The sequence below is a fragment of the Balaenoptera borealis genome (assembly GCF_965194805.1).
Source record: "Balaenoptera borealis genome assembly, chromosome: 17".
NCBI lineage: Eukaryota > Metazoa > Chordata > Mammalia > Artiodactyla > Balaenopteridae > Balaenoptera > Balaenoptera borealis.
In genome coordinates, this window is record NC_138876.1 from 37465201 (window position 1) to 37489819 (window position 24619).

Genomic DNA, 24619 nt, shown 5'->3' on the forward strand with positions numbered 1-24619 from the left:
TTTGGCCCATCACTTTTTACTGTTTTTCTCATCTTAGTGGAAGGAAGGAAAATGGGCCTCACTTGATATCTGAGTGCCACTTCATAACTATCATATCTCTATTCTCCAGTTAATTATTTTAGTTACTCTACTGATGGTCTTTCCTTTCTCTGGACAGGGAACAACTTTTCTTATTCAAAGCCTAATTTTAATGCCAGTTCCTCTTTCCTTCCCTAATTAATCGCTCTCCATTGTGGTTCCATTTCACTTTGAAAGTGCTTTTTATAGTAGTTTATAAGTCTGTGTTTCATGCTAGGTTGGAACTCCATGAGGTTAGGTTAGAGACGTTTTAAATTCAACATAGAGCAGGTGCTTAATAAATGTTTTTTCAGAGAATGAATGTTTTCTAGGACTTTTTGGAAAATATAGTTTCTTAGATCACTGTTACACATGGCTTATACTCTTATACATGCCACACATGTTATTCTCAGCAACATTGTGACCTGTATGGGATAATTTTATAATTGATACTTCATTATTTTAATTTGCTTTTCTTTGATAATTAGTACAGTTTAATATTTTTCTTGTATGTTAACTAGCCCTATTGTAAGTTTTGTGAATTGCATATTCATTTCCTTGCCTATTTATTTATTGACAATTTATTGTTTTTCTAGAGGATTTGTGAGCTCTTTATGTTCTAAATAATTCTGTATACTAAGTATCTTACTGTATTTGCTGTGAATATTTTTCTGTTTTCTAAGCTTATAGTTTTTATGCAGACAAAGCTAATAAATTCTCATAATTCTTTGGTTTTTTTGATTAGAAACTCTTCTTGCCTACTGATTTGATACTTACTTTGATTTTTGTTTACTTTTATTTAACTGTTTTTAAAATGTTTAAATAATTCATCTATGTGTTCTTTTTGGTGGGATTAAGCGTCTGTTTTCAATAAAATACTCAGAAAGCTACCTCTGATGTCTTCAGTTAAGGTTACTTTTCAAGCTAGGTGAGTCTGCTTACTTGCTGAGTTCATTTACAGGTATACTTGTTTTGTTTGGCTGGCACACCATTTAAAATAATTCAGATTTGAATGCTAAGGTGAGGTAGGCCTTCTGTCTGATACACAGGGCTGCTATTCAGTTTTACTGTTTGTTTCTGGCTGGTATCTATTCTTACTGTTGTTAACCAATGTAGCTGTTCTGACTGTTTGGCTTTATGGCTCGTGACTGTTCTGATTAGACATTGCTTTTACTCTTTGTCAAATACGTATTTTGAATATCACCTTTGGAACAAGCCTTGCAACTCCCTAATTTCTTATATTGAGACTAATTCATATATTCATGTTTGTGACATCTGGCAGTGATGTGATAGTCTATAGAGTATAGACTGTCCCACTAGTATAGAGTCAGAAGACACGTGGGCTTGCCCCTTAAATAGTTGTGTTTGACAGAGCACTCAATTTCTCTGAATTTGTTTCCTCATCTATAGAAAGGGACGATAAAGTGTTTCTGTTTATTTAATTGTGTGAAATACACATAAAATACTCTATAACTGTAAAGTAATATAAAAATTTAAGTCAACATTATATTTCTGTGTTCTAGAAAATAGTTGTTTACTTGTTTATTATTGTTTAAAATGATTATATTGAGGGATAGAAACCGTTCATTTTGTAATTGAAGTTAAAAGGCTTAAAGTGCAGATACCACATTTGAGCCTTAATATTCAAGTGGATTGTTAAAATAATACTGTACACAAATAATTTTAAATTGAGACTTATCCATGTACTGGTATGAATGATTGGATATTGCATCATTTTTTTTGATTAGGGGAAGATATGAAATGACCCCCTGAAGTAGGGGGAGAAAAGCATAATGGGAGAGGGGCTTTAGAAACTTTACACGTTTGCTTCAGATCAGTCCTCTCCACCGTTAATAATTCAGGGCTAAATACAGGCTGTGGCCTCAGGTATTCTTGTAAGCTTTGTACAAACTAGGACAGTCAGTTTCTTCACCACTGTAAACCCAGCACCTTTAACAGGACTTACACGAGAGAGCCAGTGAAGTAGATACTTGTTGAAAGAATAAAAATGGATGTCCAAATTAGTGTGAATTTATTATTTATTATAGTCTTTTGTTAAGAAAAGACTATGAAGATCTTTTGTTAATATGTTATAAAATCAGAGTTGGAATGAACTTTTGAAGCCTTCTAGCAAAGCCAGGCAGTGCATGAATCAGTGTAATATACTGATATAGTCTTCCTTTATAGTCTTCCTAATATAGTCTTCCTTTAGTCTTGCTGTGGATTTGTCCAGTGGCAAATGCTTTACAGCATTCAATGCTTTACAGCACTGAAATCAGGTAGATCCTGAGACCTTGAAGTATAGTAGGTCAATTTAATTCTGAACTTTCTCTAATGCAGCTCTGAAATATAGGGTACAGGAGCAGAGACAACAAATCAAGGAGTTAATGAAGGATTAGTGACTTGTTGGTTGGAAATAGTGGAATGCCAAGAGGATAAAAATTGAGGTCTAGGTAACTGAAAAGGTCAGCACTGAAGTAACTAAACACGACACAGTTTTTTGGACTGGTACTGCTTTTGTAACACCCCGAGCTCTTTAATCTTTATCCAGGAATGTGGAATAGGGAGAGGGGAGAGAACCCAGGCCCATATGACAGCACCACCACCTTGCATACCTCTGCAGTGGTGTGGTGTGGTGTGATGGCCCTCAGCAGCACTCCTGCATCCACTCTCCCACCGTGGCTGCAAACCACTAATTAAATAACTGGGAACATCAGATGTGAATATCTCTTTTCTTTTAGTAACTGCAAGTCTGTACCCATTCATTAATTATTTATTGAGTGCTAACTGTATGCCAGGCATGTTTCCAAGCATTGTGGATACATCGGTGAACCAAAGATCTCTGCTCTTGTGGCCCCTTTTCTTAGTGCACTGCTGTTCAGTACAAACATAACATGAGCCACATATGTATTTCTAAACTTTCTAGCATCCACATTTAAAAAAAAAGTAATAGGTGAAGTTAATTTTAATAATGTATTAAATATATTAATATATAATATTAATGTTATAACATCTAATAATATTTTATTAATATCAATAGCTTATATTAAACATTAACAGATTTAAAATAAAATAATTAATATAATTAATATATACATATCATGTAAAAGTGTAAGCAGTATGTAAGTTATTAATGAGATACTTTACATTCTCTTTTGGTACTAGGCCTTGAACTTTGGTGTATATTTTACATTTATAGCATATCTCAGTTTGGGTTAGCTACGCTTCAAATGCTGGGGAGCTACTGTATTGGATAGTGCAGCTTCAGAACATACCGCTTGCTCTCTGTGGACCATGAAGTCAGACCATCTGGTCTGAGGTAGAGAATCAGTTCCTGGAAGTATTAGAATTTTCAAATAATTCAGACTCCTTACCCATGACCTGCAAAGCTTTGCATGATCTGTATAATACTTTATGAGAATATATATTGGTGTTGTATTCAAAGGTAAACCACCTGGCAATTTGCTTAGAAATTTTAACATGATAAGGGTTTTTTTTTTTTTTTTAATTGAGGTGAAATTCATATAACATAAGATTTACCATTTTAAAGTGAAAAATTCCTTGGCATTAGTACATTCACAATGTTGTGTAATTACTACCTCTGTCTAGTTCCAAAATATTTTCATCAACCCCTATTCATTAAGCAGTTTCTCCCCATTCCCCCTCTTCCCCTAGCTCCTGGCAAGTACCAGTTTGCTTTCTTTCTCTATGGATTTGCCTATTCTGAATATTTCATATAAATGGAATCATACAATATGTGCCCTTTTATGCCCAGCTTAATGTTTTTGAGGTCCATCCATATGTCTATACTTTATTCCTTTTCATGACTGAATAATATTCTATTCCATTGTATGTGTATACCATAATTTGTTTATCCATTCATCTGTTGATAGATATTTGGGTTGTTTCAACATTTTGGCCATTGTGCATAGTACTACGAACATTCATGTACATGTTTGTTTGAGTACCAGTTTTCAATTCTTTTGAGTATTTACCTAGGAGTGGGATTGCTGGGTCATATGGTAATTCTGTGGTTAACTTTCTTAAAAAAACTTTCCAAGGAACTTAAATATTGTTTTCCACAATGGTTGCACCAGAAATACATGAGAATTTCAATTTTTTCACATTCTTGCCAGCACTTGTTACTTTCTGTTTTTTTTTAATTTTATTATAGCCATCCTAGTGGGTGTAAAGTGGTACCTCATTGTGGCTTTGATTTGCATTCCCTAATGACTAATGATGATGATGTTGAACATCTGTCTTTTCATGTGTGACCATTTGTATATCTTCTTTGGAGAAATGTCTATTCAAGTCTTTTGCCACTGGGATTGTTTGTCTTTACTTGGTTAAGTTAGAAGAGTTCTTTATATATTCTGGATTCCAGACTCTTATCAGATATATGCTTTGCAAATACTTTCTCCCATTCTGTGGGTTGTCTTTTCACTTTCTTCATAATGGCCTTTAATGCACAAAAGTTTTTAATTTTGATAAAGTTCAGTTTTATCTGTATTTTTCTCTTGTTGCTTGTGCTTTTGATGCTGTATCTAATGATACATTGATACATTGCCCAACCCAAGGTCGTGGAGTTTTACCCTTATGTTTTCTTCTAAGACTTCTGTGGTTTTAACTCATATTTAGGTTGTTGATCCATTTTGAGTAAATTTCTGTATATGCTGTGAGGTAGGAGTCCAACTTCAGTTTTTTTACATGTGAATATCCAGTTGTTCACCCAAGTTATTTCTTGGCATGAACCACTGCGGGATTGGTGGCCGTGGAAGCAAGCTTCTTCCAGTAGTTATTTTCACATTTTACATAGTCTTTATATTTTTATATTTTCAATATTTACTGTATCTTCCTGTTATCCCACTGTGTGTGAGGCATTTGAATTCTTTCTGATTTTCTTTTTTTTTTTTTTTCCTTTCTCTCTCTCATATAGAGCAATGTCCTCTATCTCTGTATAAATTGAGATTCTTTCCCTTCTCTCAATTTATTTCTTTGGATTATGCTTATAGTGGTTATGCTTATAGTGTGAAGTAGGTTTTATTATCCTGAGCTATTGATATTACTTGGATGTATTTAAAAACTAAGAGGATGTTTTTGATAAAAATAGGGACTTTCACAGGTTACACTTGAATAAGGTTTGTCAAGAGAGGCATGGTGGTTAAAAACATAGATTATGATCAGAGAGGACTCACATCTTGGTTCCATCTTACTTGTGTGTGACCAGAAGGAAGTTACTGAACCTCTGTAATAACTTCATTTGTCAAATAGTGATAATAATAGTATTTACCTTATAGAGTTGTTATAAGGATAAATGAGATAATGCATGCAAAGCTCTTAGCACAATGCCTGGTACAGATAGCACTGCCTCTACTGCTACCACTACTAAGAATCTTTTTTCCCTCCTCTCTCCTCCTTGGCCTTCTTTTCTCCTCCCTCCTCCCTTTTCTTTCCCCTGACAGCCTTTGTTCGTGTTCCCATTTTCCTAGTCTTTCTCTGACATTTCCATTTTTGAGTTCTCATTATTAGGGTCAGAAATCTGGGACCTGGGTGGATTAGGAATGACCTGGCTGGAAGGAGGAGGAGTGCTATTGGTGTGAACACTTCATGCAGGAGACTCTTGGCAATCTACCCTTTCTCATTTCCTCTCTTTTATGTTAACACTGTTGGTTTCCATTTTCATCAATAATTGAAGGCACCACAGGGAAGGGTGTCTGAATTTACTTTTTCAGGACAGATAGCTGCGATATTGCCACCTCAGTGTTAGATGATATAGGGAATAGTGATTTCTTAGGGTCATGTTGTTTCTTGAGATATGTTACATGTTAGGAATGACATTGATAATTTTAAAGAAAGGAGAAATTGAATGATGACATTTTCTTTCATCAGAAGTTCTCAGTACTTTACCTTTTAGTCTTTTCCTAGAGGCTAATGATCTTTAGAAAGAAGTGCTTGTTAACAGTGCTCTCTTGTAAGAATTTATCTAACATGGCATTTCAGTTGAGTTTTTAAAATATTTCTTTCCAGTTAACAGAAGATGAAATTGCAACTATTCTTAAATCTACTTTGAAAGGACTAGAATATTTACACTTTATGAGAAAAATACACAGAGATATAAAAGCTGGAAATATTCTCCTCAATACAGAAGGACATGCAAAATTGGCAGATTTTGGAGTTGCTGGTCAGTTAACAGTAAGTGTAATACTTTTGGAAACACTTTTGGTTTATATGTCCAGGTTTGAGTATGACTAAACTTTGATAATATCTTTTGGGGGTTATGGAAAGAAATGCATAACTTCATTATTATCAGGGAGAAGGAGCCATTATTTACATATTATTTATTACTTTTATTTACAATTTAAGAGACATTGATTGAAAATGAAAATATATATTGTCATCAAAATGCTTAAATATTCAGAAAGGAAAGCTACATTTGTTCATTTCTGTAGCTTTTATTGTTATAGTACTGTCTTTAATGACTGTCTTTAATGAAGGTAGTGGAGATAAGTTACTTGTGGACTCTTGGTTATTTCAGAATTCAAAGTTTCTAAGTATGTCATGTCACAACTAGTTGAAATTTTAGGAAAACAGTCAGTTTCAGATATAACCTGTAGTATTTGAGGGTTTCACATATGTAGCTTAAAGAGTATGTTGGCAAATACATTTCCTTAGTGTTTTTGTAGTAATATTTACGTCTGTGTAATGCTTTTGCAGGATACAATGGCAAAACGCAATACTGTGATAGGAACTCCGTTTTGGATGGCTCCTGAGGTAATTCAAGAAATAGGCTATAACTGTGTGGCTGACATCTGGTCCCTTGGCATTACTTCTATAGAGATGGCGGAAGGAAAACCTCCTTATGCTGATATACATCCAATGAGGGTAAGAATATGTCAGTGTTAAAAGTGTTGCCGTTTTGTAATGTCAGTGGAAATAACTATAGAGTAAAAAAGTTCATTTGAATTTGGGTTCTGTGCAAAAAATAGTAAAATTATCTGTCAGGGATTAGTGACTGTTTGTTAACTTCTTTCCCGCCTCGTATCCTTAATTGGGAGAAAAGAAGTGAAGTCTGTATTTCTCTCTACGGTCGCTGTTTTTCTCCCCCGAAAGTATACCTGTTAAATTTCCCCATAATTTTAATAGAAGAAAGGGTTGGTAAACCCCACTACATTATTCAGTTCATCGTATTCTGAATGTAGTAGTGGGAGGCTTGGAAGAAATCGCTTCTTTTCTACCCTCCCCTGCATATTGTACCTTTTTGTGTTTTTGTTTCTTGGTTTTTCCTTCTCTGGTCTGGCTAATGTTAAAAAAAAAAATCCTGATTTCTAATATTGCTATGTGTAAGTGAATTAGGCGTATCTTTTTAGTGCTTAGTGAGAAAATGGAATTTCTTTTTTGAACATTATTATACGCTTCTATGAACTCCTTTTCTAGGATAAATTTTAGAGTTTTAAATGCATACCTTGCATATTCAAGTCTAATTGCCAATGCTTTATGGTTTGTGATGATAATAGTTTTAAAATTTATTACTATGTGAATCTCAATTCATTATAGATAAGTACATTTATCTTTGTAAACTTATTGCCCTCTAGTGGCTGTATTCAATTCAAGAAGAAAGGATATAGGAATGAAGGGAGAAAAGAGTTGGGGGAAGGAGAGAGAGTATGTGTGTGTGAAGAAGAGAAGAGAAGATGGTTTCAGGGTGATTGGAGAAATGTGTGAAGTAAACGGATGGGAGGAAAAAGAATGCAACATTTTAGAATATTTGAAGAAGAATAAATTAGAATTATATCTGATATTACAATGCTATTGTGGATTGAATTTCAAGTGTAGGTAATAGTGTACTATTCTGAAATATTTAAAAATCTTCCTGCCACTTAAAGAAAGATAATTCTTTGAGGAATATAATTGTATATAGTAGAGTATGTATCATCTTCCTTGTACGTATAAATTCCTCTTGCTAAAGTGAAACAAAAATAGCATGAATTGTTTGTTTGAAAATACTAAAATGAAATATAACAAGGTCAGCATAAAATCAACAACACAAATTCTCATTTCTTTTCTAATTATTAAATATCTTTTGTACTTTTAGTTAGAATGTTTTTAGGGTGATCCTCAAACTAGATGTATTTGAGTTTGAGTGAGTGAGGTTAGCTAAACTATCCAAGACAGCCTAGCTAAGTGCCAGAGCTGGGATTTAACCCAGGACTTAGATTATTACTGTTCTGCTTCCTCCAGTATAAATCTCATTTCTTCCAACCAAATAGTTCCACATATTAAGTTTGACCATGAGGTAGTCTCTCTAGCAGGTAGTAAAGGATTTAAAAAGTAAAACACATTCAGTAGCTTCCCTCATCGCAAATTACATGACACTACTCTTCTACAACCAAGTATACTCCTAATCCAACATGATTTCTTTAAAAAAAAAAAAAAAGACATACAAGAAAAATATATATCCATGTCTAAGAATTGAAAACTGAGTCAACCATTTTTTTAATTAAAAAAAATAAAAAAGAATCCAGGACCTCCTTCCTGCCCAATTAATAGTAAAATCAACTTGAGAAATTCTGGAAGACTTGGCTTGGTTAGGGGTGCCAGTTAAGTAATACCCATACATGGCATACTTACACATCTTCCATCTCCCAGTTCCTACTGTACGTGACTGGGTAGACACCTGGCCCATCTTAGTGTGTGTGCATGCCACTGCCTATTGGAAGATCACTCACAAGCATTTAACATGGGGGGCAGAGGACAGGTATCTTCATTTTGTCTGGGAGTGGACAAAGGGGTATGGGAGTGTTAATTCACAGAATTAAAATGTCTTGATGGGAATGTCTTGGATGACGACTTCTCTTGTAAAGCTTGATATAGCAGGGTGCAGCCTTTCTCTGTGGTCTGATGTCTCGGTGTCCCTGTTGGGGTGCTGTGCCAGATCCTAGAGACGCTGGCCAGGAGCATGCACCAGCCATACTCCTGCCCTGACCTGATGGGGGGCTTCAGCACTTCGCCCTCAGACATCGTATGGCCAGAAATCGCGACTTAGGGGTGAAGCCCACGATCCCCTTTTTCTCCCGCTTTACATAGTTAAATTTTGGCTTGAATGACATGTTCTGTGCTCATGAAGTCTACTTTCTTACTTTTCATTTTATCTTTTTACCCCCTGTGGTAATTTCCTAGGGCTGTCATAACAAATTACCGCACATTTGGTGGCTTAAAACAATAGAAATTTATTCTCTTACAATTCTGGAGGCCAGAAATTTGAAATGAAGGTGTTGACAAGGCAGCACTCCTTCTAGAGGCTCTAAAGGAGACTCCATTTTTTGCCTCTTCCAGCTTTTGGTGGCTGGCTGCCAGAAATCCTTGGCATTCCTTGGATTGTAGCTGCATCACTTCAGTGTCTGCCTGCATCTTCACATTAACCTTCTCCTCTATGTGTCTGTGTATTTTCCTCTTCTGTCTGTCTCAAATTTCCCTCTGCCTTTCTCTCAAAAGGACACTCGTCATTGGATTTAGGGCCCACTCCAATAATCCAGGATGATCTCTTCCTGCAAAGATTTTTTTTTTATTTCAAATGAGGTCCCATTCAGAGGTGCTGGGGATTAGGCTGTAGACATATCTTTTGGGGGCCGCTTTTCAACCCACTATATCCTCTATAATCTGTTCTCTTTTTTCAAATTGTATATCGTTTAAGATCAGTAATGACTAATTTCAGGATGTATCTCCTTTTCTTTCTTTTCCCAATTTTTTTTTTTATTGTGGTAAAATACACATAACATAAAATATACCATTTTAACCATTTTTAAGTATACAATTCAGTGGCATTAAGTACATTCACATCACACTGTCTACTACAGAAATTTTTATCATCCCAAACTAAAACTCTGTACACATTAAACAATAACTCTTCATTATCCCCTCCCCCCATCACCTCATAACCACAGTTCTACTTTCTGTCTCTATGAATTTGACTGTTCTAAGCATCTCAGATAAGTAGAATCATACAATATTTGTTCTTTTGTGTCTGGCTTCTTTCACTTAGTATAATGTTTTCAAGGTTCATTCATTGTTGTAGCATATATCAGAATTCATTCCTTTTTTTAAGGTTGAATAATATTCCATTCTATGTATGTACCACATTTTGTTTAACCGTTCATCTGTATGTGAACACTTGGGTTGCTTCCACCTTTTGATTGTTGTGACTAATGCTACTATGAGCATGGATGGACATTTATCTCTGTGAGAGTCTGCTTTCAATTCTGTGGGTATATACCTAGAGCTGGGATTGCTGGATCATGTGGTAATTTTATGTTTAAGTTTTTGAGGAACCTGCATACTATTTTTTGTAGCATTGTGCTATTTTACATTCCCACCAGCAATGCACAGGGATTCCAGTTTCTCCACGTTCTTGCCAATACTCATTTTCTATCTTTTGATAATAGCCATCCTAATGGAAGTGAAGTGTTATCTCATGGTTTTGATTTCCATTTCCCTAATAACTAGTGATGTTGAGCATCTTTTCATGTACTTATTGTCCATTTGTATATCTTTCTTGGAGAAATGTCTATTCAGGTTATTTGCCGATTTTTAAGTTGGGTTGTTTTTGTTGTTACTGAGTTTCTGTTCTCATTTTAATTGACTTTTCTCTAGTTTTGGTCTGCCTTTCAGCCAGCATTTGCTGGCTGAAGTCTCCTAGCCCTTTGACTTTTTACTGCCTCTGCTTATTGTTCTTCCAGCCATCCCCTGTCAGTTTTTGTACCCCAGTTCTAATACTCAGTCTAAGTGCCTTTATAATTCTTCCTTTGTAATCAACCCATTGGGAGGTCTTTGAGTTAAAATGGATTTCAAACTTGCTAGTCTACAAGTAGAGGATTGCTTATTTGTATTTAATTATTAAATTACTTTGCTTCGTGCAATAGATGTGTGCTGGAGAATTTGTGTAAATAATTAATAGTTGTAAATTGGCATTTAAATTTTTTGGGGTATTATTTTTTTAAAATAATTTTTAATGATTCCTTCAGTGATGAGCATAACACTCTTGAAACTTACCTGCCATGTAATTGTGTATATTTTTATGACGGGACATATCCATTTTAGCAGTAATACAAAATTTAATCATTAATATTAAAATATTTTTGATTTAGTATTAACGTTAAAATAGGAGAAATGCATATTCTAATGTGGAGGCAAGAAGTCAACCTTTGGACCAGTTGGAGAATATATCTGCTGTCCTACATTGGTTATTTTGTGTTAGAGAAACTCAGTGTCACCTAAATGTGGATGTTTGATTTTTAAAGACAAGTACCCTCGCATTTTCTTCTTATGTTCTTTTACTTCTCTTCCCCTTTTCTTTATTTCCTTCTACAAATATTTAGGCACATTTATCATGTCCCAGTCAGACTTTGAGGATGTAGTGGTAAGCAGAGCAAGTATGTTTCCTGTTCTCTTGGAACTTCCATTCCAGTGATAACTAGCATTCTAATGATAGACTTATTTAGCTTTCTGTGTGTGTGTGTAGAGAGTGTGCATATATATTCAGTTGTTTAGAATGTAAGACCGTATACTGTAACAACTTTTATTCAATTATAGGTATGTATGTATATTACAAATTATAAAGGATCATACGCCTATATGATTTTTATTATTTTGGCATTACATACATTACTTGTTTTTCTCCTTTGAACTTATCCTCATCTTCATTTTTTCCCCTCTCCCCACTGCTGCCTTTACTTCCTTTGACTGTTCCCTGTTGCCTAACATTGTGTGTACATGAATGCTCACACAGTCCCTTTCATACTTTTCTTTCTTTTCATACTGCCTCTCTTCCTCCCTATCTGTTTCCTACATTTTTCTGCCTGATTATTTTAAGTGATACCTTGATTCTACTAACTATACTTTCAGATCAGAAATAGCCAAGGATCCACAGGAGTGGGCAAATTGGATCATTGGAGAACTTCAGTATTACTTCCAGGACATGTGGTTTTTCACTCTATTTGAAAGTTAGAGTTGTTCTGCCCTGTGGTCCTAATACATATGGGAGTACAAGGCATTCCAGCCCCAAAATTGAGGATTAAGGTTTATTACAGTGACAGTTTCAACATATTTCTGTCTAGTCGGAGTTATTATTCTTAAAGAGATGAATAAGCAAGGAAAACAGAATAAACAGATCTCAGCTTCTCTTGGTTGAGTCTGCTGAGGTCACCCCGTGGGTTTCAGAGGGAAGGCAAATTCCCACTGTTAATTTATAATCAAATCTTGCTGTTGGTGTTGCCAAGTCCTCTGTAAACATGATTAGTTTGGTAACTACTGAGGAAGCAATCATCATTTTCTCACTGACATACTACTTATGTGAATATGAATTGCAGTGTTGGAGACATATTTCCATTAAGTGTTGCTTAGATAAAGAAGTATGCTAGGAGGATTGAGCTGCTTCGTACGCAGAGGTGGAATTGGGGCCCGGCATCCCCTCCTCACCTGGGCTGGGCCCTGCCCCATCCTATTTCTCCTGGTTGAGGTGGGCTCAGCCAAGAGCGTCCCCGTCATTCCAGCGCAGCCCGCTGCACAACAAGCTTCTGGCTCGAGTTTCAGACCCGCGTTCACCCAGTGCTGGTGTCCTGTGCACTCCCATCCAGGTAGCAAGCTCTCCACAGCCAAACCTGCCAGCAGGGGAGCAGCTGGAGGGTCCTAAGCAGGCCCAGGACTCAGATCCCCGTTCTCCTACCCTTGGCATTGCACGGACACCTATGAAGACCAGCGGAAAGCCCCCAAGCCCACTGGTGAAACAGCTGAGTGACGTATTTGAGACTGAAGACCCCAGAGTAAGTCTTCCCCCAGAACCTATTCTGCCCCTAGAGACACCTTCATCCTCTCAACTGGACTTGCCTCTGGGCACCCAGTTTTCCCTTGAGGATCCGACTGAGACTCCCTTCCAAGCAGGTGTTTTCCAAGGAGGAAACAGGACATCCCTCAGAGACCCCTATAGCCAGCCAGGGCTTGGACAAGCCCTTGAGAGACCCCGACACTCCTTGATCTTCAGGTTCTAAGCGCAGCAGACAGAAACCAAACAGCAAGGTGCTAGGGAGACATTCTCTCACCATCCTGCAGGGTGACAACTCCCCGGGACGCTGACACCACGACAGGGTAAGCGGCCTTCTCCCCTGAGTGAAAATGTTAGGGAACTAGAGGAAGGGGCCATTCTGGGAACTGGACGACTTCTGAAAACTGGAGGATGAGCATGGGAGCAAGACCAGGGCCATGGCAAGGAAAATTGGCACTTCCCTTTGGTAGAGAACTAGGCTGTGCATGGGCCCAGCACCTGACTCACCACCAGGGGCCCAGTGATGTTCTGTGTCCTCTCACCCCTTCTTTCCCTGGGAGACTGGAAAGGCTCATTTTCTTCAACTCCCCCTATACTAGCAACTCTGGGACTGAGAGCTTCCTTAGCTTTCTTTGTGTCTTATGTGTTTCTGTATATTGTACGAAGTGATTTAAAAAAAAAAAAAAGAATTATGCTAGACTCCATCTATTTAAGATTTTAATGTGGGATACTGACAAAGGCAGTATTTCTCTGTATATGTGTGGGAGCATTCACAGGAGACAACTTAAATTGGTTTATTAATGATTGAAAGATGATTTACGTTTCATACTTTAAAATTAATGAATTAATTAATTTTATTATTACACTGTATTTTTTTTATATACAGCAGGTTCTTATTAGTCATCCATTTTATACACATCAGTGAATACATGTCAATCCCAATCACCCAATTCATCACACCACCACCACACCCCCCTGCCGCTTTCCCCCCTTGGTGTCCGTACGTTTGTTCTCTACATCTGTGTCTCAATTTCTGCCCTGCAAACTGGTTCATCTGTACCATTTTTCTAGGTTCCACATATGTGCGTTAATATACGATATTTGTTTTTCTCTTTCTGACTTACTTCACTCTGTATGACAGTCTCTAGATTCATCCATGTCTCTACAAATGACCCAATTTCGTTCCTTTTTATGGCTGAGTAATATTCCATTGTATATATGTACCACATCTTCTTTATCCATTCATCTATCGATGGGTATTTAGGTTGCTTCCATGACCTGGCTATTGTAAATAGTGCTGCAGTGAACATTGGGGTGCATGTGTCTTTTTGAATTATGGTTTTCTCTGGGTATATGCCCAGTAGTGGGATTGCTGGATCATATGGTAATTCTATTTTTAGTTTTTTAAGGAACCTCCATACTGTTCTCCATGGTGGCTGTATCAATTTACATTCCCACCAACAGTGCAAAAGGGTCCCCTTTTCTCCACACCCTCTCCAGCATTTGTTGTTTGTAGATTTTCTGATGATGCCCATTCTAACTGGTGTGAGGTGCTACCTCATTGTAGCTTTGATTTGCATTTCTCTAATAATGAGTGATGTTGAGCAGCTTTTCATGTGCTTCTTGGCCATCTGTATGTCTTCTTTGGAGAAATGTCTATCTAGGTCTTCTGCCCATTTTTGGATTGAGTTGTTTGTTTCTTTAATATTGAGCTGCATGAGCTGTTTATATATTTTGGAGATTAATCCTTTGTCCGTTGATTCGTTTGCAAATATTTTCTCCCATTCTGAGGGTTGCCTTTTTGTCTTGTTTATGGTTTCCTTTGCTGTGCAAAAGCTTTTAAGTTTCATTATGTCCCGTTTGTTTATTTTTGTTTCTATTTTCATTACTCTAGGAGGTGGATCAAAAAAGACCTTGCTGTGATTTATGTCAAAGAGTGTTCTTCCCATGTTTTCCTCTAAGAGTTTTATAGTGTTTGGCCTTACCTGTAGGTCTCTAATCCATTTTGAGTTTATTTTTGTGTATGGTGTTAGGGAGTGTTCTAATTTCATTCTTTTGCATGCAGCTGTCCAGTTTTCCCAGCACCACTTATTGAAGAGACTGTCTTTTCTCCATTGTGTATCCTTGCCTCCTTTGTCATAGATTAGGTAACCATAGGTGGGTGGTTTTATCTCTGGGCTTCCTATCTTGTTCCATTGATCTATATTTCTGTTTTTGTGCCAGTACCATATTGTCTTGATCACTGTAGCTTTGTAGTATAGTCTGAAGTCAGGGAGTCTGATTCCTCCAGCTCCGTTATTTTCCCTCAGGACTGCTTTGGCTATTCGGGGTCTTTTGTGTCTCCATACAGATTTTAAGATTTTTGGTTCTAGTTCCATAAAAAAGGCCATTGGTAATTTGATAGGGATTGCATTGAATCTGTAGATTGCTTTGGGTAGTATAGTCATTTTCACAATATTGATTCTTGTAATCCAAGAACATGGTATATCTCTCCATCTGTTGGTATCATCTTTAATTTCTTTCATCAGTGTCTTATAGTTTTCTGCATACAGGTCTTTTGTCTCCCTCGGTAGGTTTATTCCCAGGTATTGTATTCCTTTTGTTGCAGTGGTAAATGGGAGTGTTTCCATAATTTCTCTTTCAGATTTTTCATCATTAGTGTATAGAAATGCAAGAGATTTCTGTGCATTAATTTTGTATCCTGCAACTTTACCAAATTCATTGATTAGCTTTAGTAGTTTTCTCGAGGCACCTTTAGGATTCTCTATGTATAGTATCATGTCATCTGCAAACAGTGACAGTTTTACTTCTTCTTTTCTAATTTATATTCCTTTTATTTCTTTTTCTTCTCTTATTGGCTAGGACTTCCAAAACTATGTTGAATAATAGTGGTGAGAGTGGACATCCTTGTCTTGTTCCTGATCTCAGAGGAAATGCTTTCAGTTTTTCACCATTGAGAATGATGTTTGCTGTGGGTTTGTCATATATGGCCTTTATTATGTTGAGGTAGCTTCCCTCTGTGCCCACTTTCTGGAGAGTTTTTATCATAAATGGGTGTTGAATTTTATCAAAAGCTTTTTCTGCATCTATTGAGATGATCGTATGGTTTTTATTCTTCAATTTGTTAATGTGGTATATCACATTGATTCCTTTGTGTATTTTGAAGAATCCTTGCATCCCTGGGATAAATCCTACTTGATCATGGTGTATCATCCTTTTAGTGTGTTGTTGGATTCTGTTGGCTAACATTTTTTTTTTTTTTTTGCTTTTAAATTGAGGTGTTTTAATTATATGTCATTGCTCATAAACACACACAAGGGTATCAACTGGAAATAAGAAACACTTTTTCCCCTTTGGTGGGAAAGAGCTTCAAAACACCACAAAACCTTGACAGTATCACTACCTTCCTTTCTCATCTATTAGGCAGTCCTATCCACTACCTGACAACTTATAACTGTAATTTTAGGAGAGAGAAAAATAATTTGAGGAGAAAAAAGAATTTAGGGAGTGATAAAAACAGACAAAAAAATGACTTATAGTAAGGATGAATATTATATTTCACATTCTTAGAAACAGTTTTTCCCTAAAGCTATGAGGTTATACTGTTCCGCTTAATAAAATATTGACAGCTTAAAAAATGCTCCTGAGAAACTGCGTCCTTAGCCGCTGAGGGGGACAGAGAGCTCAGAGGGTGGCGGGAGTAGAAGGCCACTGCTGAAAGGTGGCTGTGTGCATGTGTGGCCACAACACAGGGAGCGCTGGCAGAAGGAAAACATCGGGTAACCCAGAACACACACCGGTCTGACGCTGAGCCATTCACTCCTGTCTTACTTTTCCAGTGTGGCTCTCTCCACGTTCTTAAACTTCTTCAGTTCGACCATTAGTTCCCAATATCTGAGATACAGCCACATAAGCCACCCATTGTGGCGCTTGTTGGTATTCCAGACGTCACCACAGTACGTGTCATGCTTGAATATGTCAGGCCAGCCGCCATCTCTAGGTCAGCAGCAACTGGGTCAGTGGACGCTCGGACCAGCAAGCTCTTCTCGATCTCCAGCTGCTTGTGGCGAGGAGAGAACCAGACTGCAGTAGATGCTCTGTCTTTCTGTGAGAGCGTCCTCGAACTCTCTCAGCAGAAGCCTGGCTCTCCGTTGCCAGTCCTCCTCCTTGTCCAGGCAGCTCAGGTATGCACTCCGCAAGGGCTGCCCCTTCTCCTGCAGGACCCGAGCCCGCTCCTGTTCCAGAAGCTTCTTCTCTTCTACCATCTTGCACTCCTGAGAGATGAGGGCTTCTCCGTAGCTAGTCATTCTGTTTTGTTCCTTTTCAAGTTCCAGGGACAACTGTGCCACGGCCCGCCGACTTTCTGAGAGCGTGGCATGGTACTTGGCTTCGCGGTCCCGCTGGAAGGCAGCTCTTCTCTGATGGTATGCTTCCCTCTCTTTTTCTATTTCCTTTCGGGACTCCCTAGACCAAATCCAACGAAAAGCAGCCAATCCCAGCATTGGAACCAACAGGGCATAATTCCATCTGCTTCCATCACCCCCATCAGCCCTGGAACTGGGCCGGATATTCCAATTTGGGGGGTCATTTAAGTTATTCATGGAGATACACCTCCGGCCGGGAAGTCGCGGCCCCTGTGCCCCTGTTGCTAACATTTTGTTGAGGATTTTTGCATCTATATTCATCAGTGATATTGGTCTGTAATTTTCTTTTTTTGTAGTATCTTTGTCAGGTTTTGGTATCAGGGTGATGGTGGCCTCATGGAATGAGTTTGGGAGTGTTCCTTCCTCTGCAATTTTTTGGAAGAGTTTGAGAAGGATGGGTGTTAGCTCTTCTCTAAATGTTTGATAGAATTCACCTGTGAAGCCATCTGGTCCTGGACTTTTGTTTGTTGGAAGATTTTCAATCACAGTTTCAATTTCATTACTTGTGATTGGTCTGTTCCTATTTTCTATTTCTTCCTGGTTCAGTCTTGGAAGGTTATACCTTTCTAAGAATTTGTCCATTTCTTCCAGGTTGTCCATTTTATTGGCATAGAGTTGCTTGTAGTAGTCTCTTAGGATGTTTTGTGTTTCTGTAGTGTCTGTTGTAACTTCTCCTTTTTCATTTCTCATTTTATTGATTTAAGTTCTCTCCCTCTTTTTCCTGATGAGTCTGGCTAATGGTTTATCAATTTTGTTTATCTTCTCAAAGAACAGCTTTTAGTTTTATTGATCCTTGCTATTGTTTTCTTTGTTTCTATTTCATTTATTTCTGCTCTGATCTTTATGATTTCTTTCCTTCTGCTAACTCTGGGTTTTGTTTCTTCTTCTTTCTCTAGTTCCTTTAGGTGTAAGGTTAGATTGTTTATTTGAGATTTTTCTTGTTTCTTGAGGTAGGCTTGTATAGCTATAAACTTCCCTCTTAGAACTGCTTTTGCTGCATCCCATAGGTTTTGGATCATCGTGTTTTCATTGTCATCTGTCTCTAGGTGTTTTTTGATTTCTTCTTTGATTTCTTCAGTAATCTCTTGATTATTTAGTATTTTTTAGCCTCCATGTGTTTGTGTTTTTTACGTTTTTGCTCGTAATGGATTTCTAATCTCACCGCATTGTGGTCAGAAAAGATGCTTGATATGATTTCAGTTTTCTTAAATTTACTGAGGCTTGATTTGTGACCCAAGCTGTGATCTGTCCTGGAGAATGTTCCCTGTGCACTTGAGAAGAAAGTGTAATCTGCTGGTTTTGGGTGGAATGTCCTATAAATATCAATTAAATCTATCTGGTCTATTGTGTCATTTAAAGCTTGTGTTTCCTTATTAATTTTCTGTTTGGATGATCTGTCCATTGGTATAAGTGAGGTGTTAAAGTCCCCCACTATTACTATGTTACTGTCGAGTTCCTCTTTTATAGCTGTTAGCAGTTGCCTTATGTATTGAGGTGCTCCTATGTTGGGTGTATATATATTTATAATTGTTATATCTTCTTCTTGGATTGATCCCTTGATCATTATGTAGTGTCCTTCCTTGTGTCTTGTAATAGCCTTTATTTTAAAGTCTATTTTATCTGATATGAGTATTGCTACTCCAGCTTTCTTTTGATTTCCATTTGCATGGAATATCTTTTTCCATCCCTTCACTTTCAGGCTGTATGTGTCCCTAGGTCTGAAGTGAGTCTCTTGTAGACAGCATATATATGGGTCTTGGTTTTGTATCCATTCAGCGAGCCTGTGTCTTTTGGTTGGAGCATTTAATCCATTCACGTTTAAGGTAATTATTGATATGTATGTTCCTATGACCATTTTCTTAATTGTTTTGGGTTTGTTTTTGTAGGTCCTTTTCTTCTCTTGTGTTTCCCACTTAGAGAAGTTCCTTTAGCATTTGTTGTAGAGCTGGTTTGGTGGTGCTGAATTCTCTTAGCTTTTGCTTGTCTGTAAAGCTTTTGATTTCTCCATCGAATCTGAATGAGATCCTTGCTGGGTAGAGTAATCTTGGTTGTAGGTTCTTCCCTTTCATCACTTTAAGTATATCATACTACTCCCTTCTGGCTTGTAGAGTTTCTGCTGAGAAATTAGCTGTTAACCTTATGAGAGTTCCCTCGTATGTTGTTATTTTTCCCTTGCTGCTTTCAATAATTTTTCTTTGTCTTTATTTTTTGCCAATTTGATTACTGTGTGTCTCGACGTGTTTCTCCTTGGGTTTATCCTGTATGGGACTCTCTGCGCTTCCTGGCCTTGGGTGGCTATTTCCTTTCCCATGTTAGGGAAGTTTTCGACTATAATCTCTCCAAATATTTTCTCGGGTCCTTTCTCTCTCTCTTCTCCTTCTGGGACCCCTATAATGCGAATGTTGTTGCGTTTAACATTGTCCCATTTCTTTTCATTCTTTTTTCTTTATTCTGTTCTGCAGCAGTGAATTCTACCGTTCTGTCTTCCAGGTCACTTATCCGTTCTTCTGCCTCAGTTATTCTGCTGTTGGTTCCTTCTAGTGTATTTTTCATTTCAGTTATTGTATTGTTCATCTCAGTTTGTTTGTTTTTTAATTATTCTAGATCTTTGTTAAACATTTCTTGTATCTTCTCGATCTTTGCCTCCATTCTTTTTCCGACGTCCTGGATCATCTTCATTATCATTATTCTGAATTTTTTTTCTGGAAGGTTGCCTATCTCCACTTCATTTAGTTGTTTTTCTGGGGTTTTATCTTGTTCCTTCACCTGGTACATAGCCCTCTGCCTTTTCATCTTGTCTATATTTCTGTGAATGTGGTTCTTGTTCCACAGGCTGCAGGATTGTAGTTCTTCTTGCTTGCACTCCATTTCATACTGTTTTGACTGTGATCCATAGTATGAAATATATTTCACATTGTGACCTATTATGCACATGTGTGCATGCAAGTGTGTGCACACAATTGAGACAAAATATATGTAAAACAGTGCTTATCTATGCATGTTCATAATGGGTCACATGTGAAATATATTTCATACTATGAATCACTGTTTGTGATCCACTCTGATTTCTATTCTATCACAGTCTTCTCTTCTTCTACTGTATTTCATCTTTTCATTAAAAAAAAAAAAAAGATAAGTGGTCCAAATCCATTTAGTTGTTTTCGTGACCAAGTATTGGTTTGTAACTTGCATCTGAAGAGCAAGAATCACTGTACCTTTGGAAATCTGATTTCTTCCAATGCCGTAATGCTTTCCTTGTTGCCACATTATAGTGGTGTGACCTGGCATTTGAGACTTGTGAGTCCTGAATCAATTCTGTTATCTGTCAGTTAGTTATAGTGGACTCTCAATTAATTGTCCAGTTCACCGAATTGTTGTGAAGATCATATAAGACAATGTAAGTGAGCAATACATGTAAAATAGTAAATGCTTTAGAAATATTAGGTAGCATTATTAAGTTTTCAAGTCTCAAATTGAGTTAGTAAAATAGTTCAAGTTCTTGCAGAGAGTAGCTTTTTTTTTTTAAACTTTTTATTTTATATTGGAGTATAGCTGATTAACAGTGTTGTGATAGTTTCAGGTGCACAGCAAAGCGGCTCAGCCATAGATATACATGTATCCATTCTTCCCCAGACTCCCCTCCCATCCAGGCTGCCACATAACATTGAGCAGAGTTCCCTGTGTTATACAGTAGGTCCTTGTTGGTTATTCCTTTTAAATATAGCAGTGTGTACATGTCAGTCCACTTAGGGAGCTTTTGGCTACGGAAAGGATCAGGCAGTTGCTTCATCATCACCTTATTTTGTTTTGGGTCATTGAGTAGGTTTGGCGGTATTGGGACCTTATGCAGTACCCAAGGGAGCTTATTGCCAGGTGTGGGAGGTTGCTGAAAGCTTTAAAGCCCTTACTTATGGCTGCTGAGATGACTTCTGCAGCCTTTACTGGAAACAGTATGGAAATAATGAGCCCATGAGGACACAGAGACATGTAGACTCTCTTTTCTAACTTCAGGTCAGACTGTGATATACAGATGTTTTCTACTTCACTTTCACTGTATACTTGCTCAGTAATGGAAACTGTGATTCACAAGAGAGTAGAATGAGTTTTTTCTGGAGCAGAGAATTCAGAGTCATTGGACCCTCAAAATTTCATTTAAGTGTTGGTTTGTGTGCAGATGTGCATTTTGTTGGTGAGAGAGTTCACAGTTTTCATCAATGAAAATAAGAGTTTCTTGACCCCCAAAATTGAGAACTATGGCTCTCAGTAATAATATTGGTGACCCTCAAGAGAGTTTCTTATTATATTGTATATTTAGGGTATGGTTTTGTTTAATATTTACTTTATTACAACATGCCACTGTTTTGTGTTTTAATCTGGAACCGGTAACTATATATGCATATGGCATCTATGATTTCCCCCCAAGCCCCCAATACTCTTTTACTTCTGGAGAGGTTAGTTTTAGGTATGTCTAATTACTGTCTGAATTTCCTCATTCCACTGATTTAGAAAAATATTTTTTTTCTCTGAATTCTCACCTTTTCTCTGTCTTTCTTCTGGCTTTTATTTTTTTTTAACTTACTATGTATTATAGTAATGATTATGTTGGCTTATTTCCTCTATTAGATCTAAGTTTTAAATACATGTGTGTTTCATTTTTGTGTGTCTAATTGAACCTAGTGGAGTGACTTACATAAGAGCATCCAATAAATGTTTTTGTTGAATATGTGCTCAATTACCTTTCTTATCTCAAAGACACTTTGTGGTGGTAATATTGAAATCTAGCAAGCTCAGATTCTTCTTTCATACAGTAATAATGTTGTACTTGTAGGTTAGAATAAGAGTGAAATAAACTGAAAAATGAAAGTAAATGCTAATTAAATACAACTTGAAAGCCCTATCCTTGCTCATGGCTTGACTTTCAAACTTTTACTAAGTGCAGTTTATTTATTTAAAATTTCAATTTTATTTATTTTTTATTTATTTTTTATACAGCAGGTTCTTATTAGTTATCTATTTCATACATATTAGTGTATACATGTCAATCCCAATCTCCCAATCCATCCCCCACCCCCACCCCACTTTCCCCCCTTGGTGTCCATACATTTGTTCTCTACATCTGTGTCTGTATAAAATATCAGTTTTAAATTGATTTAATTCATATATATATATATTTATTTATTATTTTATTTATTTATTATTTTTTGGGGGGTACTTTAGATCCTGGAGATCAGAAAGACTTAATGTTGGCCTCTGGACAATAGCTTTGGTTTGCTAACGGGGATATAATCATTAACCCTGTTGAGGGTCTTAAAAGCAATTGTATAGACTTACTATATTGATCATAGTAAGTTTTGTTGTATTTTGTTTTTAAACCAGTTATAGAAACTGTTTGGGCTAACATTTATTTTAGAAGACATAAATATCTAGGTGTGTTTGTGTTAGGAGGTCGGGAGGTATCTGAGGGCAGGTGTTGACTCTGTAATTTCAAGTGTACAACACTTAATTCCTGACGTTTTTGGAGGAAATGCTGTCTGTAGCAAACTTGACTTTTGAAATCATGACTGATCAGACATATTTTTAAAAATGAAGATAGTTAGACACTTGTAAGTCAGACACATCTGACTTAAACAAAAACTATGTATTTTAGTTAAATTCTTGCAGAGTAGAATTTTCAGCTGTCCTAGAGGACTATATTAATTACAGATTATTTGTTTATCTTAACTTGGTTTTCAGTATAACTTTTACATAAATAGAATCATCTTCATTACATCTGGGATCATTTAAATAGCATAATTACATGTAGTTGTGCTATGTAATGAAAGGTAAGGGATAAATGATCAGAGGTGACTTTATAAGCATTGCAGTAAGTGACTTATAAACTGAAGGTCACCATTTTAATTGGAAGGTTTGTGGATCTCTTAAATTCTGTAATCAAATGAGTGATATCAAAGGAAGAAGTAATTTAACATAACAATTGTGGCTTACACTGAACATATGTTCCTGTTAATAAGTTGCATTATAGTCTTTAAGGACTTGTATGTAGTTAGTACATTTTGGTTCATTTGATACCCACAGTTTTTCTTAATTTTTATTAGTGAGTTGTTACAGTGGTTAACAAGAAATACACAGATTTAAGTTGCAATAGTTTTCCCAGGGTTATATGATCTAACTTCACAAGCTTCTTGGACATATGTAGATGCTTTTCTATTTTGCTTTAGTTATGACATACAATTGATATAGGCAAGCATGAAAGCTTGGGCAAATTTTCATTGCTTTTTCTGGATCTTGCTCAGGTTCTGTGGTATTTATGTAAAGCACAATTTTGTTACTTGGGAATGCATGTTGAAATTATCATGTGCACTATTTTGCTGTAGGCCTGTTGGCACTGCCACAAAGGTAATACACTGCCAGTAGGCCATTTCCTTGTCGGCTGCATTTACAATTTAATAGAAATATTACATGACTTTTTAAACAAGTGTTTTGGCAGGGAGGAAATGGCAGATTCCTTACAAACAAGCATAGCTTCCTTTCCTTAACCACACTCCAGCTACTCAAGAAATTGTACTTGGTTTCAAGTTTGGGGGTTTGAGGGTAGAATGGGAAGTCAGGTTGAAACAGGAATGACATTGATATTTATTGATACTATAAAATAGTTATGTATTTTTAACTGCTGGATTTTATTACTATATAGTTTCAGTGAGTGACAACCAATATATTTCTGAATTAGGGCTGAGGTTATTTTTATGCAGTTCACCTGGCTGGGACTATCTGGTTTTGATTGGTTGAAAAGGTCAGGACTACCAGATAGGCTCTAAGATGATAGTTTACTTTTTGTAAGTTTTTTTTTATAGTTTTGGCTTTGCTGTATATATTGGTCTTCATGACATTTGCCTAAGCACTACTTCTTTCATATCAACAATGATTTTATCTTGAAGATGAATCACTTTGGAGGGTAGAGAATATGGAAAGAAAATTTGGTAGACTTGTTAGCACTGACATACAACATAATGGATTCCTAGCACATCTTTTGGTCAGTTTGTTTTAGTTCTCTATTGTGTGTTTCTAATTTGAAAGGTCACGTTTACACTTTTTTTTCTTGGATGTTATTCCATCCTATCCCATTCTTATTTTATTTAGTTCTTTGAATCTTAAATCATTTGTAGTTTTGGATAAAATGCTGACCTCTTTAATTCTAAAGTATTTTATACTTTTGGGAACTCTACAGAAAAAAAAAATGCACTTTACTTTCAGCCTTGACTTTGGCCACATTTTACTTTCTAGTGTAGATTCCGGCTTTTTCTTCTGTACAGAAAGAGAACAGTTT

At 36.7% G+C, this 24619-nt stretch overlaps 2 protein-coding genes and 2 pseudogenes across 5 annotated transcripts in view; 2 read left to right on the forward strand and 2 right to left on the reverse strand.

Annotated features, from left to right (window-relative positions):
* The window catches only part of LOC309615137 (uncharacterized protein), a 343686-nt gene that overhangs the window by 191561 nt on the left and 127506 nt on the right, over positions 1–24619 (reverse strand). The window lies entirely within an intron of this gene.
* The window catches only part of STK3 (serine/threonine kinase 3), a 315343-nt gene that overhangs the window by 81131 nt on the left and 209593 nt on the right, over positions 1–24619 (forward strand). The window contains exons 5-6 of one of the 2 annotated variants that reach the window (XM_082364364.1): positions 6085–6249; positions 6772–6939. The exons of the other annotated variant lie outside the window; for it this stretch is intronic. Of the exons in view, the coding sequence (XP_082220490.1) occupies positions 6085–6249; positions 6772–6939 (333 nt within the window). The remainder of the gene's footprint in view (positions 1–6084; positions 6250–6771; positions 6940–24619) is intronic. 2 annotated transcript variants of the gene reach the window in all.
* On the forward strand, positions 6947–13112 carry LOC309615131 (cell division cycle-associated protein 3 pseudogene; annotated as a pseudogene). The gene has a single exon. The product of its transcript is annotated as a cell division cycle-associated protein 3 pseudogene (transcript).
* Positions 16699–18863, reverse strand: LOC309615093 (coiled-coil domain-containing protein 127 pseudogene; annotated as a pseudogene). The gene has a single exon. The product of its transcript is annotated as a coiled-coil domain-containing protein 127 pseudogene (transcript).